At 39.0% G+C, this 17,072-nt stretch overlaps 2 protein-coding genes across 8 annotated transcripts in view; one reads left to right on the top strand and one right to left on the bottom strand.

Moving 5' to 3' along the window:
* slc43a3b (solute carrier family 43 member 3b) overlaps positions 1-15,267 on the bottom strand; it is a 38,588-nt gene extending 23,321 nt beyond the window's left edge. For 5 of the 7 annotated variants that reach the window (XM_027002079.3, XM_081699545.1, XM_081699543.1 and 2 more), the window contains exon 1: positions 15,122-15,261. The gene's annotated coding sequence lies outside the window, so the exon portion shown is untranslated. Of the gene's footprint in view, positions 1-6,056; positions 6,223-15,121 lie in introns of those variants that run through there. The other 2 variants (XM_081699540.1, XM_081699541.1) reach the window with 2 other exon arrangements.
* smtnl1 (smoothelin-like 1) lies at positions 9,931-13,566 on the top strand. Its single transcript, XM_027002083.3, has 5 exons — positions 9,931-10,124; positions 10,800-11,500; positions 12,040-12,154; positions 12,541-12,692; positions 12,902-13,566. Exons 1-5 carry the CDS (start codon positions 10,077-10,079, stop codon positions 13,284-13,286), a joined length of 1,401 nt encoding a protein of 466 aa, XP_026857884.2. The 5' UTR covers positions 9,931-10,076; the 3' UTR covers positions 13,287-13,566.
* Positions 15,268-17,072: the final 1,805 nt, after the last annotated feature.

The raw sequence follows: 17,072 nt of genomic DNA, 5'->3' as shown, positions 1-17,072 counted from the left end.
AAAACATTGGTTCACAACCAAAGGTTTCATTCTGTCACTGAGAATATCTTAAAAGCTCAAAAGCTAATTTGTATTTTTCTTAAGCAAAAAAAAACAAACAAAAAAAATCAACCTTCAAATGTTTTGATGCTTAATTTTAGCAGCATTTATGTTTTTTAACATGTTAAAAGAATATTCCAATGTTTCTATACCTAATTCTGCTGCATTACCACAAACATTTTGACATGCTTTATAATGCTTTGTAAAGAAGGAAAACCTGCTGATACAAAACTCACTTATAATGGAAGACTATAGAAGACTTGCCAGTCCTAAATGACCATAAGGTACACATATGGTAGAGACGGGTCAGAAAATGGCTAGAAAATTGCTCTAACCACAGGCTATAGTACGCATGCTAGCGTTCTATTGCCCTGAACTGTCCAGGAGAAATTTATTGCACTTTTCCCTGCACAGGGCATTAGGTGTGGAACTGGGCAGATGCACAATAAATAATATAACAGGCACACCATCTCTTTGCCCTGCGATCCAGAGCACTGGAGCTTAACCAGTTTCTAACACTACGTGTTTGCTCTTGGAGCCTGGACCTTTCTGTCGACTCGGATCCTGGATTTGCTATTAATAAATCTCACTCTTCTTAGCGTTTGCATCCGCCTCATGTTCTCTCTGCATTACATTTGCATGTGGCGATCTTATATAAATGCCTTGTACGCTTGCAAAAGCGAATGTTGTCAGTGTGTATGAGAACTAAATTAACTTCTGGAAAGTCTTAATTGTTCTGCAACTACAAGGCCTCGTTACAACAATTCTATGTGAGAAACACCCCATTATATATTGTTCTTTGGGGTTGCTCTTATTTCTCTGGGGACAGTGGGTATCCCTAGTCACATCCGGCTGAGTACATTCCTAATAGCAAGCCTCAAAGTCAGGGAATTAGACCAGATATTTCTCCTCAGTTTTATTTTACAGTATGCTTGTGCAGAGGGATTTCATAGGGGATCAAGATATCAATGTGCCTCGAGTTTCCTGCTTTCTCTTTATTTTTATGAAGAGTTATATGTAAGAAAAATCTATTACAGTTGTTCTCTGTACTAGACTATTTCATACATATATATACATACACACAGGCATAACCACTTAGACATTTACAGTTGTGGCCAAAAGTTTTGAGACTAGCACAAATTTTGGTTTTATGGTGTTTTTATGGTGGCAATTTGCATTCACTCTAGACTGTGAAGAGTGATCAGATGAATTGCAATTAATTGCAGTCATTCCTTGTCATGAAAATTAACTTAATCACAAAAATTACTGCAGTCCAGCCACTGCATTTCAGCCCTACCACAAAATGGCCTGCTAACATAATTTCAGTGATCTTCAGTGATGATCGAATCATCAAGAATCATCAAGGAGAGAGGTTCAATTGCAGTGTGTGTCAAGCAAGTGCCAGGACCATCTCCTAAAGAGGTTGCAGCTATGGGATTGGGTCAACACCAGTGCAGAGCTTGCTCAGGAATGACAGAAGGCAGGTGTGAGTGCATCTGCATGCACAGTGAGGAAAAAGCTTTTGGAGCATGGCTTGGTGTCAAGAAGGGCAGTCATGAAGCCACTTCTCTCCAAGAAAAACATCAAGGACAGACTGACATTCTGCAGGAAGTATAGGGATTGGACTGCAGAGGACTGCAATAAAGTTCTCGCTGATGAAGCCCCCTTCAGATTGTTTGGGACATCTTGACAAATGATTGTCCGGAGAAGAAAAAGTGAAAGATACCATGAGTCCTGAAGACCATTTCATCTGCTCAAAATTTTGCCTGAGAACACTGCCATGAATAGGGAATGGTATCAAAACATCCTCCAAGAGCAACTTCTCCCAATGATGCAGGAGCAATCTGGTCATGAACAATACTTTTTCCAGCATGACAGAGCAACGTGTCACAAGGCAAAAGTGATAACCAAGGGGCTCAGTGAACAAAACATCAAAATTTTGGGTCCATGGCCAGGAAACTCCCCAGATCTCAATTTTGAGAACCTGTGGTCCATCTGTGATCAACTCCAAGCACTGATTAGGTAATATTAAGTATTTGCTTAAACATTTACCTGACACTTTTATCCAAAGCAACTTACAAGTATATCTGAGTACAATTTGAGCAACTGAGAGTTAAGGGCCTTGCTCAGGCGCCCAGCAGTGGTAATTTTGTGGTGGTAGGACTTGAACCAGCAACCTTCTGCTTATAAATCAAATACCTTAACCACTGAGATACCACTGCCAGCTAAAACTGGAATTAAATTTTTATAATTGTACTATACCATACTATACCATATAAACATCTGACAAAAGGAAAACCAAACCAACTCTGTGAAAACCAAAATTTGCGTCAGTCTTAAAACTTTTGGCTACAACTGTATATGTGCGTGCATGCTCACACACACACACACACACACACACACACACACACACACACACACACACACAGTGTATGTGTAAAGGTTCTCTCATTTGCAATGTGTTTAATAATTTCCAAAAATTAAAACAAAATTTTTTTAATAATAAAAATTTAAAGTTTTATGCTTTGATTTAATAAGGCACACCAATGGGCATGTCTGGGGTGATTAGCTAGACTATTTTAGAACCTTGGCCCAGCAACATATGAAGGCACAATCCTCCTTCATCTTTAGCCAAGCTTAAACAACAGTCAGGTGAAACTGTAAGGATAACCTTAAGCGTCTAGACACAGGGTGTACCCAAAGCATAACTGTGATCTAAGGAGGCGTCAGTCCATTTAGTTCTTTAGAAACAAGCAATTAATCTTTATGGTGAATACTAACTTGAACTGGAAATCAGTGGAGGGAGGATTTTAAAATTGGGGTAACATAATCCTCTTTACATCACATTGCAGTCAAACCAATGCATTGTGGACCATCTGTGGAGTTGCAAGCAATGACTGGTTAATCCCCAATAATCCAGGATATATTATATTATCTGGTCATAATTTTGGACAACCACTTGTGGCTCTCAACTCAAGTTTCTAATCTGACCCAGTCTTGCAGATTCTCTCTCAGGAAGCTACCCAGGTACTTGTGCAGTCGCTTGTAATCTCAAAGATAGACTACTGCAATTTACTACTCACTGGTCTTCCTCTAAGAGCCATCAGACCTCTACAATTTGTCCAGAATGCAGCAGCATGACTGGTCTTCAATCTTCCAAAGTTCACATGTCACTCCACTGCTACACTGATGCTTGCCTGCAAAGCCAAAAATGGACCAGCCCCTCCATACATGATGTCATTGCCTGATCTGTACCTCGAGTACTTTGAACCTCAAGTATGGCTCATCTTGAAATGGTCTCATGGAAGGCAAACATTGAGACTGTTCTCTGTCCTAGCTCCTAGATAGTGGAATGAACTTCCACTTGATGTCTGGACAGCAGAGTCCCTTGCAGTCTTCAAACACAGACTGAAGACCCATCTATTTGTGGAATATTTAAATAACCACTGACTCTGTTCCTATGTTGAGTAACTGAAACTAGTACTTATTGTAGGGTATTGTTTATTACAGTGATGTTGACTAACAAACTCTAGTACTTATTGTTATTGCACTTATCGTTGTCTGAGATAGAACTTATGTATTTTGCACCTCTAGGCATCAGCATTGATCCCTGTATTTCAACAGTATTCTAGTTCATTGGTATATTAGACTCTAACCTACTGTACTGATTAGGATGTATTCTATGAGTAAATGACAAAGCACTTTTCTAAATCACACTAAATAAGAGTGTCTGCTAAATGCAGTAAATGTAATTGTAAATTAAGCATGGTTGACTTTTTCCAGATCATACGGAGTAAGACATTACTTATTTTTGTGATTATTATTATCTTACTGTTTACCTAATTCCACTCATCTGATCACTCCTTGTTAACTTTAACAATGTTATGTTTATACTGCTCAACGGGTATAAAAGGAAAGCATTAGCCACGTGGTCAGGGTGGATTTTATTCAATCTGCCCTGCAGCAGCATGCATGAACTTTGCATTTTTCTGTTATTTACATTATCACTTGTATAGCCTTATTAAAATACCTATCCAATTGTAATGTGTAACTAATTAGCTTGTATATTTTGCATTACCCTAAATAATAAACCTGTATTATCCTAAACTTGACAAAGCAAGTTATTTTAGTAATTAAGAACTTTACAAGATTGGTTATTGCATATTCCCATAACCTACAGGTAGTTGTGCATTAAAATGACTTCTTCCAAATAATTTGTAATTATAATTTGGAGACAGGTACATTTTTAAGTTAAACATTCATCCACACCAATTTCCATTCTTGGACATAGTCAAAAGGATAAGTACCTACAGGGTAAAATAAACACACATGCACACAGACACATACAAACAAACAGAGTACATTTATGCTTGCAAAACTTGCTTCTTCAGTAATGTCTATGGTCCTTCCCTCTTTAGAATGTGAATTACACCTAGCAAAAAACATGGTTCCTCTATTATTCATGGATTTCTATCTGATGTGATGCAACATGCTCAAAATAAGATCAGACCTAATTGCACTTTCACACTGCTCACTAGACCACCAAAAGATTTCTGCTTTAGGTGTGTCCAGCTATGTTAAATGTTAATTTAACATAATACTTAATACTTTAAGTAATTAATAATATATAGTAATTAATACTATATATATATATATATCTAATTGCACTTTCACACTGCTCACAAGACCACCAAAAGATTTCTGCTTTAGGTGTGTCCAGCTATGTTAAATGTTAATTTAATATAATACTTAATACTTTAAGTAATTAATACTATATAGTAATTAATTTTATATATATATATATATATATATATATATATATATATATATATATATATATATATATATATATATATATATATAGTAGTTTATCTTAAATAGAAAGATGTTTTACTTTTTGTCTATGCTCAATAACCTCGGGATCTAATACCTTTAATAATATCCAAAGACTGACCAAAGGCCAAGAATCTCTTGTACTATAGGGCAGTGAATTCTGTCTGTCAGTCCTTGGTTACCAACTTATAAGTTTTCATCTTTGTCTTAAAGTTAAGTGTAATTTCAGTGCCACAGCACACAGTGCCTAGCTAAGCTCCACCTATTAACTTAAAAGGAGACGCTGATTAGAAATGATTAGACGCATGATTAGACATCAGTCACCGCACATTGTACAAAAATATAAGAAAACATTGTTGACTTTACTCTGACCTCAGACGCAGGCATACGGTCATCTGTTTAAAAAATCAAGTTGTATGTTTTAGGTATATTGTCCCTATCTGTGTGCTACCAACACAAGTGCCAAACGTGGTAAACCAGTCTAACATGATCAGAATAATGCAATGTTCCAGTTTAGCACGATCGTTGCATGTAAATAACCGCAGGCTATATGTAAAAGGCCTAAATGTAACACTTTCCTTTTGAAAAGGTAAAAAGCAATCTCCGAAACAAGTCACTTCACTAATACTGTCCTAACAAACATAGCATACTGGCTATTTCTTCGAATATCTACTCAATCACCATTTTACTATAATTTAAACAAGGCTGTGTGCTAAATTGGACACATACCAAATATTTAAAATATTTTTGACGTCATAACACATTTAAAATGACAGTTATTCATTACATTTTGTTTGTGTTAAACATTCGTCCAAATGTATATATATTTCCGTCCTGATACGTTGAACATTCATCTTGCGTGCACGGTATAGGATCTACTTCCAGCGTCTGTTCAGTTTTAAACTCGATGCCTCTATAGACTCCTGAAGAGTAAAATCACGTCGGCGTAAAGGCGTAGTGGTAGATTCTGCGCCGTAAGCACCTTTTTCCGTTACTCAAGTGCACAGCAATTCACGGATATAACAAACATTTCCTTTTCTTGTTTCGGCTATTTACATTTGGCTCACCTTTCTTTCTAGCCAAATACAATGTACCCCCTATCTTTTGTTAGTGCAGTAAACCTATTCTTTGTCTTTGTTTATGTATATTAGTGAAGAGAAAAGGAAATCGTTCTTTTGACCAACCCGACTACAGCGATCCTGGACGTGTCAATGGAAATGTCTCGTTTTTCTGGTGAGAGGCGACGCACTGCCGCTAGGTTGCTGCGCTTCTAATGCATTAAGACTGAAACGTGACCCCTTTTTTTTGGTAAACGCTGTGGCGCACAATTTTACAGTGTACTGCCATGAATCAGGCGATCGCAAAACGTCACTCGGCACCAAAGAAGTACCATTACTGTCGTGTACAAACACTTCGTCATTTAGGAAAGAAACTAACCCCCAGGAGCTCTCCAAAGATCAATATGATTTTGCTAGCCAATAATCCTGTTGCGGTCAATTTTGTTTGGTCTAGCCTAGAGCTGTCTTAGGTTCTGTAGGGTTACTAAAATCAAACGAGTTTGTAGCTATGTCGATCTGAAAAGCTAATTAAGAGAAATCTGTTCAACCCATTTTCCCAGTATATTTCGAATGTGAGAAAGGTGGGAGTTTGGGTTAAAATAAGCATGTGTTATTAGCAAGATATGGGCAAATCCTTGTCAGTTTACTCTTTACTGTTATCCACATATTAGTGGTGATAAAGTTAACAGCAAAACCACTCCTCTATATTATTGTAGATAATTGTAGATCACGTAGCAAAACTCATGTCACGTCAAGATATACGTCAGCTAGCTACAACATATTTTTCATGAACCTTGTCCCATGTCATGAATCTTGAGCCATTACTGGAAAAAAAAACCAAAACGTTGATTACACGTTTATAGACTTTTTTTCGTTTCAGTCTTTTAGATTTTGGAACTGTTATGTTGGGTTATTTCTTCTGTAATCTAGCTAACTAGCTAATAGTCACTTTTCAAGTTCAAGTTTGGTTTATTTGTCAAACTTGAACTTGAATCTAGCTAACTAGCTAAGTCACTTTTTTAAAATATAAGCATCACAGGAAAAATTGTATGTACAAATGTATGGTTTTGAGGTATTTCTTGGTTCAAAAAAGGAAGGGGGGTTATGTGCACTGAACAGGCACCTCAGAACATTTAAGTTAAGAATTTTATGCAGCTCTTCTGTGTTCTGTACGACAAGACCATTGGTTCACCTCCGTCGACTTAGAAGACACATTTTACATCCCCATTTACCTCTATCACAGACAGTTTCTGAGATTCATCTTTCAGAACATGATCTAAGAATATTTTGTTCTCCTGTTTAAACATTCACAGGGCCCTTGGGTGTTTGTAAAAACAGCTATTGCGCTGGTCCAGAACTGACACTGGACTCAGTTCATTCAAGGCATCTGTTATCTGTGGAAAGGATAAGGATTTTCTAGCAGATCAGTGGCTGCATACTCATATGTACGTGTTTCAACCACTAGCCTTGATCTCCCAAACCTTGGCCTGAGTGCTAGAAGAAGGTCTTATTCTGATAGTCTTCAATTGGCGAGAAGTGCTAGATAGCCGAGATAATTCAGGTAGTGTATGGACAGCCATAATCTCTCCCTCTGTGTGGAGATCTTCTTCCATAGGTGCAAGGAGAAATTTTTTATCTTCATCTTTGGATTTGGAAGAGGAATGGTTCAACCTAACTTCAGCTGGGATTCCAGATAACGTGATAACTAATATTCAAAGTGCCAGAGCCTCATCTACTCAAAATCTTTATGAACATACTGTAAGTGGTGAGGTTTTGATGAGTGGTGTGCAAAATCACAGACAGGTCCCTTAATGTGTTAAGTCCTAGTCATTTTGTCATTCTTAGAGGAACTTTTGGAGACAAACAAGACCTTTCTACCTTTAAGTGTATTTGGCTGCCATCTCTTGGCCTTCGTGCAACGAATGCAGGGCAGCCCCACCTCATGACTCTGTCTATGAATCTATCACTGCCTCATGAAATCTATCATTGGTTCTGGAGGCTCTATCATATCCCCCTTTAAAACTCCTTCATAATGTGGAACTCAAGATATTGTTGCTGAAGACAGCCCTGTTGCTGGCATTGTCATCAGCGAAACAGGTTAGTGACAGTCCTGCATTTTCAGTACATTCAACGTGCACCCAATTCGCTCTAGTGGATCAGGAGATCGTATTAAAGGCTAACTCCACATTTATCCACCATATTTTTGATTCGTCAACAGCCTGCCTCCCACTTGCATTCACAACTTTCTGTCACCAATAATTTACTTCTGAAGAGTAGGAATGGTTGCATATGCGGTGTACGTTGTTCTCACTGTGCTCTTACATAAACAGGACAGAGGTATCTAGGAAGCCTGATCGTCTGTTTATATCTTGGAAAAAACCTCACACTGGTAAGCCAATAACTATCCAGCACTCGTCCCACTGGATAGTGGAAGCTATAGCTCTGGCTAACACCAGAAAGGGCATGCAGTCCCAAGATGGCTTGCGTGCATAATCTGCTATGAGGATGGCAGCATCCTGAGCTCCTGTTCCAGGGTGTCTCTATTCAGGGCATTTGTGCAGTAGATTGTTCGGCCTCATCTCACACTTTTATGAGGTTTTATAGGCTGGATGTTACTGTGCCTACTCTAGGTGCATCTGGAGGGTAGGGACTGTAATGTCCCTGTAACAAACTTTGAGGGAAGCAACTACACCCAGTCTCAAGCTCAGGTCCTACAGGGAGCAAACACATGCCCCAACCACCAGACTAAATAGCCAGCTCTTTGGCACAGCAAACAGAGCACCCACTTTTCCTTCCTCAGTAACAGTCTCCATCACAGTCCCTAAATGATCATGTCTGGCAATACGGGAATTGGCATATCCCATACTGAGATATCAAAATAAATGCTTGAAAAAGAACTTCATGTTATGGACATAACCTCAGTTTTCTGATAGCATGAGTGAGTTATTTCACAGCCTACCCTCCTTGCGTGAAGCAAGGAAGTGCTCATTTTGAATGAGTTTTTAAGTTTTTTCAAAGTATGTGGCGCTATAGAGGCATTGAAAACATTAGGCTTACATCTGCTTACAAGTTAAATTAGAGAAGACAATTCAAGAGGCATTGTCCTGTGTCATTGGAACATTATACCATTGCATTGGCATAAATATAAAATCCAGAATACATGCCTTTTCTCTCTCTTCTTCTTCACAAAGCAATGAACAGAAGATTTGAAATAGGCTTAGATGTTCACCAGTCAAACAGGTTGACATTTCCATGCACTGAGGAGGGGAAAGAGGAATCAAATAAGAGCAGGGGGAGTATTTAAAAGATAATAGGACCAAGAGAGGAAAGATAGGAGTTTATTTTTAAACCGATCTGCTTTGGGATGAAGGAGAAGATGCACTATTAGAGGTTAAATGGGAATGTAGCTACATATGTGTCAGATAAAGAGAGGGGGTAGGCTAACATTCATTGGCTAAGTTTTTTTTTTTTTTTTTAGTTGAGCAACTCGGTCTGCCTTTGTGTATTTGGAAGTTAAATAAGCAACATTATTATGAAGAATTTTTAAACACACCAACATCTAAAAGTACGCAATTTTCTGATTCAGCAAATCTAATTGTAGAAACTCAGGGCCCAGCACCACTAACATAAAGATTATTGCACATTTCTGTAGAGCAGAAGTTAGGAACTTATGACTAGCAACATTATTTCCAAAAATGTAATATGGATATGTAGTTTTCAAAATTTTGCAAAATAACACCAGAGAAAACAATACTCTATAGTTTCTGTTTCAAGAAATGGGGTCTGAAATGATAGCATTATGTATTAGATTTTTGTTTGTTTTTCAAAGTGTTTCTGTTTGTACTTCAAGATATATATGTAACTTGTAACTGTGTGTGTGTGTGTGTGTGTGTGTGTGTGTTGTATACTGTTGTTACTTGGTTTCCAGTAGTAGCAGCTGTTGAGGGTCTGACTGAGCCAGTATTACCAACACCACACTGCCTATTTCTGTATCATGCGTTGTTCTAAAGGTCAGAGAGAAAGAGGGGGAGAGAGAGACAGACAGGGAAATTTGAGCAAAGACAGAGTAGAAAGAGTGGAAGAAGAGAGCAAAAAAGACAGAGAAAGAGCTAGCTATTATTTGGGGCTTTTTATTGTACAAGACCAATGGAAGATTCTACGATGGTCAGTGTTGCAGAGGAAATACAGGATAAGGTGAGAATATCACCAGTTTTGACATGCAATGTTTATTAGGCGTGGATGATAAGAATGATTTCTGACATTTATTTATTTCAGTCTTAAAGATTAATATGCAAGGCCATATAAACTGTATTTAAGTGGAATTCATGTGGGTAAGCCAGGAAAACAATGTGTAGCTTTGTGTTTTTTAAGGTGTTTTAAAGTCTGTCGCACAATTAATATTTTCAGTATATTGCATGTCTCTTCAACATGTCCAAATACTAGAAATCAAGTGTACCAATTGTGCACTCTATTGTCTATTTATTTAGTATATATTCATGTGCATGCTTTCACACACACACATACACACACACACACACACACACACACACCTACCCACCCACATGCACACACATACAAATATATACACCTGCTTACACAGAGGAATGTCTCTGGCTCTTTTACAATAATGGGTCATGACCTTATGTGACACCTGGAACCATTACTCATTAGCACCACCAGCATTTGGAGTTCTATCAGCAAAACACACTACACACACACACACACACACACGCAATATTGACTTTGTCAATATCAAAGACTTTAAGAATACAAATATAACACTATTGGTCCTAGTATAGTTAGCAATTCTAGGAAATTTGGTATTCTTGTGTAAGAACACATGTCACTACTTTGATGTGTGCTTCACAGAAAATCACAGAAGAATTGCCAGATGATGAGAGCCATGTTAAGAGTGACCCTGAGTCTGTGGGCATGACCAATGAGAGTAGGGGTCAGAATAATGAGAACGGAGAGGAGGTGCCAAATCCCCAAATTGGAACCAGTGAGAGCTGCAAGGACAGTGGAGATATCAGCAGAGCCATCAACACAGAAGGTGGCCATGCTAAAGTCAGTGAGATTGATGCCGATGAAAGCAATGATGGAGCAAAAGAGTCTGCGATAGATGAGAAGAAAAATGAGAGTGAAAGCAGTGAACATCCAGATGAAGAAGTGGGTAATCAGCTAAAGAAAGACAAAGTGGAAAAGGTCAGAGAGCTTGCTGTTGCCCAAGAAGAGGTGAAGGAGGGCAGTAATGCTGAAACCATCCCCACGCATGATGAACAGCCGCATAACAAAGAGAAAATCAAAGAGACACCTGGACAGGAGAAAAAGGAGGAACCTACATGCTTGGTCCAGCAGACAGCCAATGAAGAAGTGCAGGCCAACGAGAAAGGAGAGGCCAACATAACCAAAGAGAAGAACAGAGATCAACAAGAACAGACGAAAGGAAAGAGAGGAGCTGCTCCTCCACCCTCCTCTGTCCCAAGACTTCCAGTGCAGGCTTCGTCTCGCCAACGGGGCAGCCGGCCCTCAGCCAGGAGAGATGCAATGGCAAAGTTTCAGCAAGATCAGTGAGTCATCCTGCTCATCCTCGTCATCAGGCCAAAACAACAACTGCGTCATTGCCGCATCCATTAGCAGGATCATTATGTTTTTATCGGCATGCTCACAATATTCATCCACAAGCTTGAAACCCTCATCCATGTTATTTATGAGCCTGTTCTTTTGTAGGGCTGCTCAATTATTGATGAGCCCCTTGCAGAAAAATAATATGTTTCAATGACGTTTATATATCATTGACGTATATAGATTAAATTAGATGATGTTAATATCCTTTCCTGTAAAGTAGCTATAAGACATGCAGATTGAGGGCTTAATTATGCTATTGCACTCAATATCCCCTAATTATTATTATTGTTGTTGTTGTTGCATCTTTCATTAGTCATCTTCATCACCATGCATGCTGGTTTGGATGTAATGAAATGAGTGTGTGCAGTAACATATGTATGTTGTACTTTCTTTTTGTTCAGTGGGTGGTGGTGTGGTTTCAGTGTGTGTAATGTGTCTGTATTTATCAAACATAAATACAGATTGTGTTGGCTTGTTCTAGGACTCCAGGAGTCCGAAATTTTAAGTTACAGAAGACATCTGTTGGTGTGTCTGCCGGGGCCTCAATCAAACAGAAAATCCTACACTGGTGTAGCAACAAAACACGGGGCTATGAGGTGAGGACGGAATTTGGGAAAAATCAAAACAGCAAAACTGCAACACCTAGATATTCAGTACACAAAAATAAGATGTATGTGGCCTTTTGAAAGTTTTGACATGCCACCCTTGCTTTTAATATACTGGTAGAAAACTCACTCGGTGCATACCTGTATGTGTGTATTTCAAAGCTACAGGAACTTTTTATGTTTCCTGAGGTAAATGAATTAGTTTGGTTGTAGAATTCCTCATGAGGCATGTTGCATTTGGGAGTAATTTTAGTCTTGAGTGTGGTTTTGATTCCACCATACTGTCATTCTAAAAATTACATTACATTACATTAGCCTATAAAAAAAAAAAGTGTTGTGTTTAAAGCGTGCCATTGTCTGTGACTGTGCGTCTCCAGGGAGTTTCCATAGAGAACTTCTCATCCTCCTGGAGCGATGGCCTGGCCTTCTGTGCCCTTGTGCATCGCTTCTTTCCCTCTGCGTTTGACTTCTCCTCCCTCAAAGCCAGCGAGCGAGAGAGGAACTTCACACTAGCCTTCACCACAGCAGAGTATGTGTGAATTTGGTCCAAAGAACAAACGAACTCACAAATCCATGTGTCCATTGGCTTGCATGTCTCACAATAGGGGTATCACATACAAAAGCAAAAAAGTAAACATCTGAGTTCATTTCTTTCCCTCTCTTGTATGACTGTAAAGAGTTTAATAATTATTTCTTACTCTCTTTGTCTCTCTGTCGCTCTCTTTTTCTCTCTATCAGATCACTAGCTGGCTGCTGCCCCCTCCTGGACGTATCAGATATGTTACTAATGGGGAACAAGCCAGACCCTTTTAGTGTATTCACCTATGTTCAGTCCCTCTGCCAGCACCTTTCAAAAATAGAGCGAGAGAAGAAGGAGAGGGAAAAGGCAGAGGAAGGCAAGAGTCAGGTTGAGACCAAAGACAGAGGCAGCAGAGAAAGAGAAGAACCGGAAGAGGAGAAGGGAGTGGTGAAGGGAGGTGTCATAGATGAGGAGACTAGAGAAGGAGAAGGTAGTCCTGATGACAAGAGAGCACCGACAGAAGAAGACAGCGAGACAAAGATGGAGACTGATCAAAATGACAATGGAGTGAATAGAGACCTAGAAACTGAGACCTCAATTTAGTGAATTCCAGATTCAAGTATTAAAATAGCTATATGCTTTTTTCCACAGTATTAATTATTTTTGGGGTGAATACATTTTGTTTTGAATACTTTTGCAAGCTTCTTAGCTGCTTAACTTATAGCTTATTGTTTACTGTTGTGTTAGATTTTGCAAATTGTTTTTCTGGTCCTAAACAGGTTGTGTATATGTAATTATACACATTTGCCACACTCATAAATAAATGTGAAAATAGGCCCAATTAATATAATAAGTAACTTGGGAAAGAGAGAGAGAGAGATAATGACTGGTCTATCAGTAATTTATATGCAGATTGCTGTTTAGTGTGTGGAAAAGCAATGCAATGTAAAGCTATAACAGGTGCTTAGAGGTCTTTTAGAACACCATACCTTCACAAGGCACTTTATTAGGTACACCTGTTCAACTGGTCATTAAAACAATCATACATATAATTGTACAGGATAAGATGTCAAAATATCCTATGCCAATCCATTAGAGCTTCACATAGTTCCCTACCTACTCTCTTCATTCCAGCAACCACGACATTGTGAGCTTTTCTCAGGAGGCTTCAGATAAGCACTTCTCTTCATCTTTGTTTCATTGAATTTAGCCAACGACACCTCCAGAAATTTCAAGAGCAAGGCCTCACCCCACTCTAAGCTCACTTTTAAACAAAGCTACACTTCTTTGAACATAAACTGGCCTCCATAGTGCCTAAGGCCATACCCAGCCCCACTGACACTGCTCAAGCATGCTCAGTGCACTTTTATCACCATATCATTGGATCCAAACAAATCAGCCAATCATAGCCAATCACATGGCAGCAACTCAATGCATTTAGGCGTGTGGTCAAGGCAACCTGCTGATGTTCAAACCAAGTATCAAAATTGGGAAGAAAGGTGATTTAAGTGACTTTGAATGTGACATGTTGATTGGTGATAGACAGGCTTGTCTGTGTATTTCAGAATTTGCTGATCTACTGATTTTCAAATACAGATATCTTTCTTCTCCAATATTCAAATTGTAGCATGTAAACAACATAAAAGCATGGATTCATCTTGCCATGTATCAATAGTTTAGAATGCTGATGGCAGTGTTATGATGTGTGGGATTTTTTCTTGACACACTGGGCTCCTTAATAACAATTGAGCATCATTTAAACATCACAGCCTACCTGAGTACAGTTGTTGACCATGTCCATCCCTTTATGACCACAGCATACCCATATTCTACTTCTAGCAGGATAACACACCATGTCACAAAGCACTAATCATCTCAAACTAGCTTTTTGAATATCACAATGAGTTAGTACTCAAATGGTCTCCACAGTCACCAGATATCAATCCAGTAGAGAACCTCTGGGATGTGGTGGAATGGAAGATTCACATCATGGATGTTGTGGATGTGACCAAAACAACAAACTGGCATACTCTTCAGCTCTAAGATGGTGCCTGTCTTTGGAAGCAAGACAATGGGCCCTCAAGTCTGATATACTAAGATTAAAGCCAAAACAGGAAATGTCCTTTTTTTCAAAAAAAAAACAAAAAAAAACCTTCCAGACTCAACAGAACCCTGATTGCAGATGTATCCAGAGCTGAAGCAATACTTTAAAAGTATGTGGGAGAAAGAATCATAACCATTGCTCAATGCTTGGGTGAGCTCCCAGAGCAGGAAACAGTCAACATCAGAGCAAGCAGATGATCATCAGAGCAAGGCTCAAAGAAGGGTCTCACACACACACACACACATTGCATGTTTCTTTCACAAGGCAAGGCAACATGCTTTACTAATAAAAAAATAACAAAAATGTATTTAAATAGAAAAGATAGAGAACTTACATAAAATGATAAAATAATCCACCAAAAGGATTATTAAATGATAAAATCATTTAAATGATTAAAAGATTTCATTAAACTGATGAAATAAGCAATATATATGCACTGTCTAGATCTGGGATATAGAGAGACTGAGAAAGCGAGAGAGACAGATCACACAGTGAAGCCCCCTCCCACACATTCACACACACACACAGTGAGAAAGAGAGAGAGAGTGAGAGAGAGTAAATCTCTAAAGTTACAGAGTTGACCTCACATGCCATAGCTAATGTTACACTCCTCTAGGATTGGCATGGGGTGTTTCAGTGGTATCAGGAACATGTTTACATGTTTAAAGAACATTTTCTACACTACATCTGTGTGCATGGTCTGTGTTTATAAGTGTGCATACACATGTGCATATGCATGAAAGAGAGAGGGAGGGAGAGAGAGAACTAGAGTTTGATGTGTTGGTACACACACATACATTTAAACCCTTGCCAAAAGAATATTTAATGTGTCACATTTCTTCAGTCCCCCTTCGCCTGCCTTCTCCACATGTTCCTGTCATTTGCCACTAAATGTATTTATGGGACTTATCACATTTTCATTTGCCCTGGCTGTTTCCCTCTCACTCCCTCCTTCGCTCCGTCCCTCCCTTCTCCCTGTGTATCATATTTCCCTGAGCCTTGGTTAGCATGTATGCAGCTTATGCTCACAGAATACGTCTATTAGTGCTGTTCAAAGTCCGTGTGGTCTCATGCATAGACTTCAGCTGCAGAAAACATGTGGAGAAGCTGAAAAACATATGGTGAACCAAAAGAGAGGAAATATGTGAAAACAGTACCATTCTTTTCACATTACAGATGAATGACAACTAGCCCATAAAAAGGGAATACTGGACAGTTCATACACTAAACTACAGGATCTACTTCCAAAGACCCCTGGAATGAACTAAGAATGTGAAGAGAGGATTTATCCAAGGACATATGTAATTGCAACATGGATGTCATTATTGTAATGTAAGAGTATATTTTACAGCTAAATCCTCCAGGTTGCTGTTCTTAACAAAACAGTGTGTTTTTTTTAGCAGTTTGGATTTTGGACTTTTCACGTTTTAAAATCTCACATGTGTGCATGACTGTCTGTTTCTCCCACGTGTCCCCCTTTCTCACACATGGATACTTTAACTTCACCCTCCCTTTCTCCATCTGACTTTCAAGAAGGTTCCCCAAGCTCCTCATCCCGGCACACCACCCACTATCAGAATACAGGTGGGTTGAGCTATGGCTTGGGTGTGGCTTGGACCCATCTCCGCCCCTTCCTGCCATTCATTCTGATCTCCTGCCTGGTGGTGCTGGTGGTGTATTTGCTGCAGACCATTATCTATGGTGGCCCCTTCACTGACCCCCACTTTTTCAGCAAGTTTGACCAGCGCTGGCCACCACCGGGCCACCAAACACCAAAATCCTAGCCAGAGAAGGGATCATGGATGGCCACAGAGAACAACCAAGATGTGGCTTCCTGAAATTTAAGAAGCAATCAAGACTCGAGAAGCAATAATTTAAAGAAAGGTATAAAAATGGTAGTTTAACCAGATGCTGAACTATATTTCTGACTTTGGATGCAGCAAGTGAACATTACAGCAAAATAATCTTGAACTGATATAAACTAGGTTTTCATAAAGCATGATTAACATAATGGAGAACTAGTCACCTAAAGCCAAAATAAACCATGACCAGATGAAATAGCCAATTATATTACCTCTCTGTATGTGCATAAAGCTGAAAATGAGCACAGATGTATTTGTAACACAAGCTCTAACACCCACAAAATAATCTTTAAGCATTTTCCTTCATTTAACAGTATTACATGTTTTACACCGTTTGAGATGTGTTTGCTTGGTGGGTGGGGGGGGTTCGAATCTGCTGAAATAAAGAATGTTTCTGCACAGCAGCTGCCTTAATTTGTTTGT

Source organism: Electrophorus electricus, chromosome 16, assembly GCF_041902795.1.
Source record: "Electrophorus electricus isolate QZ-2024a chromosome 16, ASM4190279v1, whole genome shotgun sequence".
NCBI lineage: Eukaryota > Metazoa > Chordata > Actinopteri > Gymnotiformes > Gymnotidae > Electrophorus > Electrophorus electricus.
The sequence above is the reverse complement of the archived record's forward strand: the minus strand, read 5'-3'. Positions and strand labels throughout refer to the sequence as shown.

Coding starts and splice junctions, on each gene's coding strand:
- smtnl1 (XM_027002083.3), top strand. CDS start 10,077: ATGGAAGATTCTACGATGGTCAGTGTTGCAGAGGAAATACAGGATAAG. Junction 10,125..10,799: donor CAGAGGAAATACAGGATAAG/GTGAGAATATCA, acceptor TGTGCTTCACAG/AAAATCACAGAAGAATTGCC. Junction 12,693..12,901: donor CTAGCCTTCACCACAGCAGA/GTATGTGTGAAT, acceptor TCTCTCTATCAG/ATCACTAGCTGGCTGCTGCC.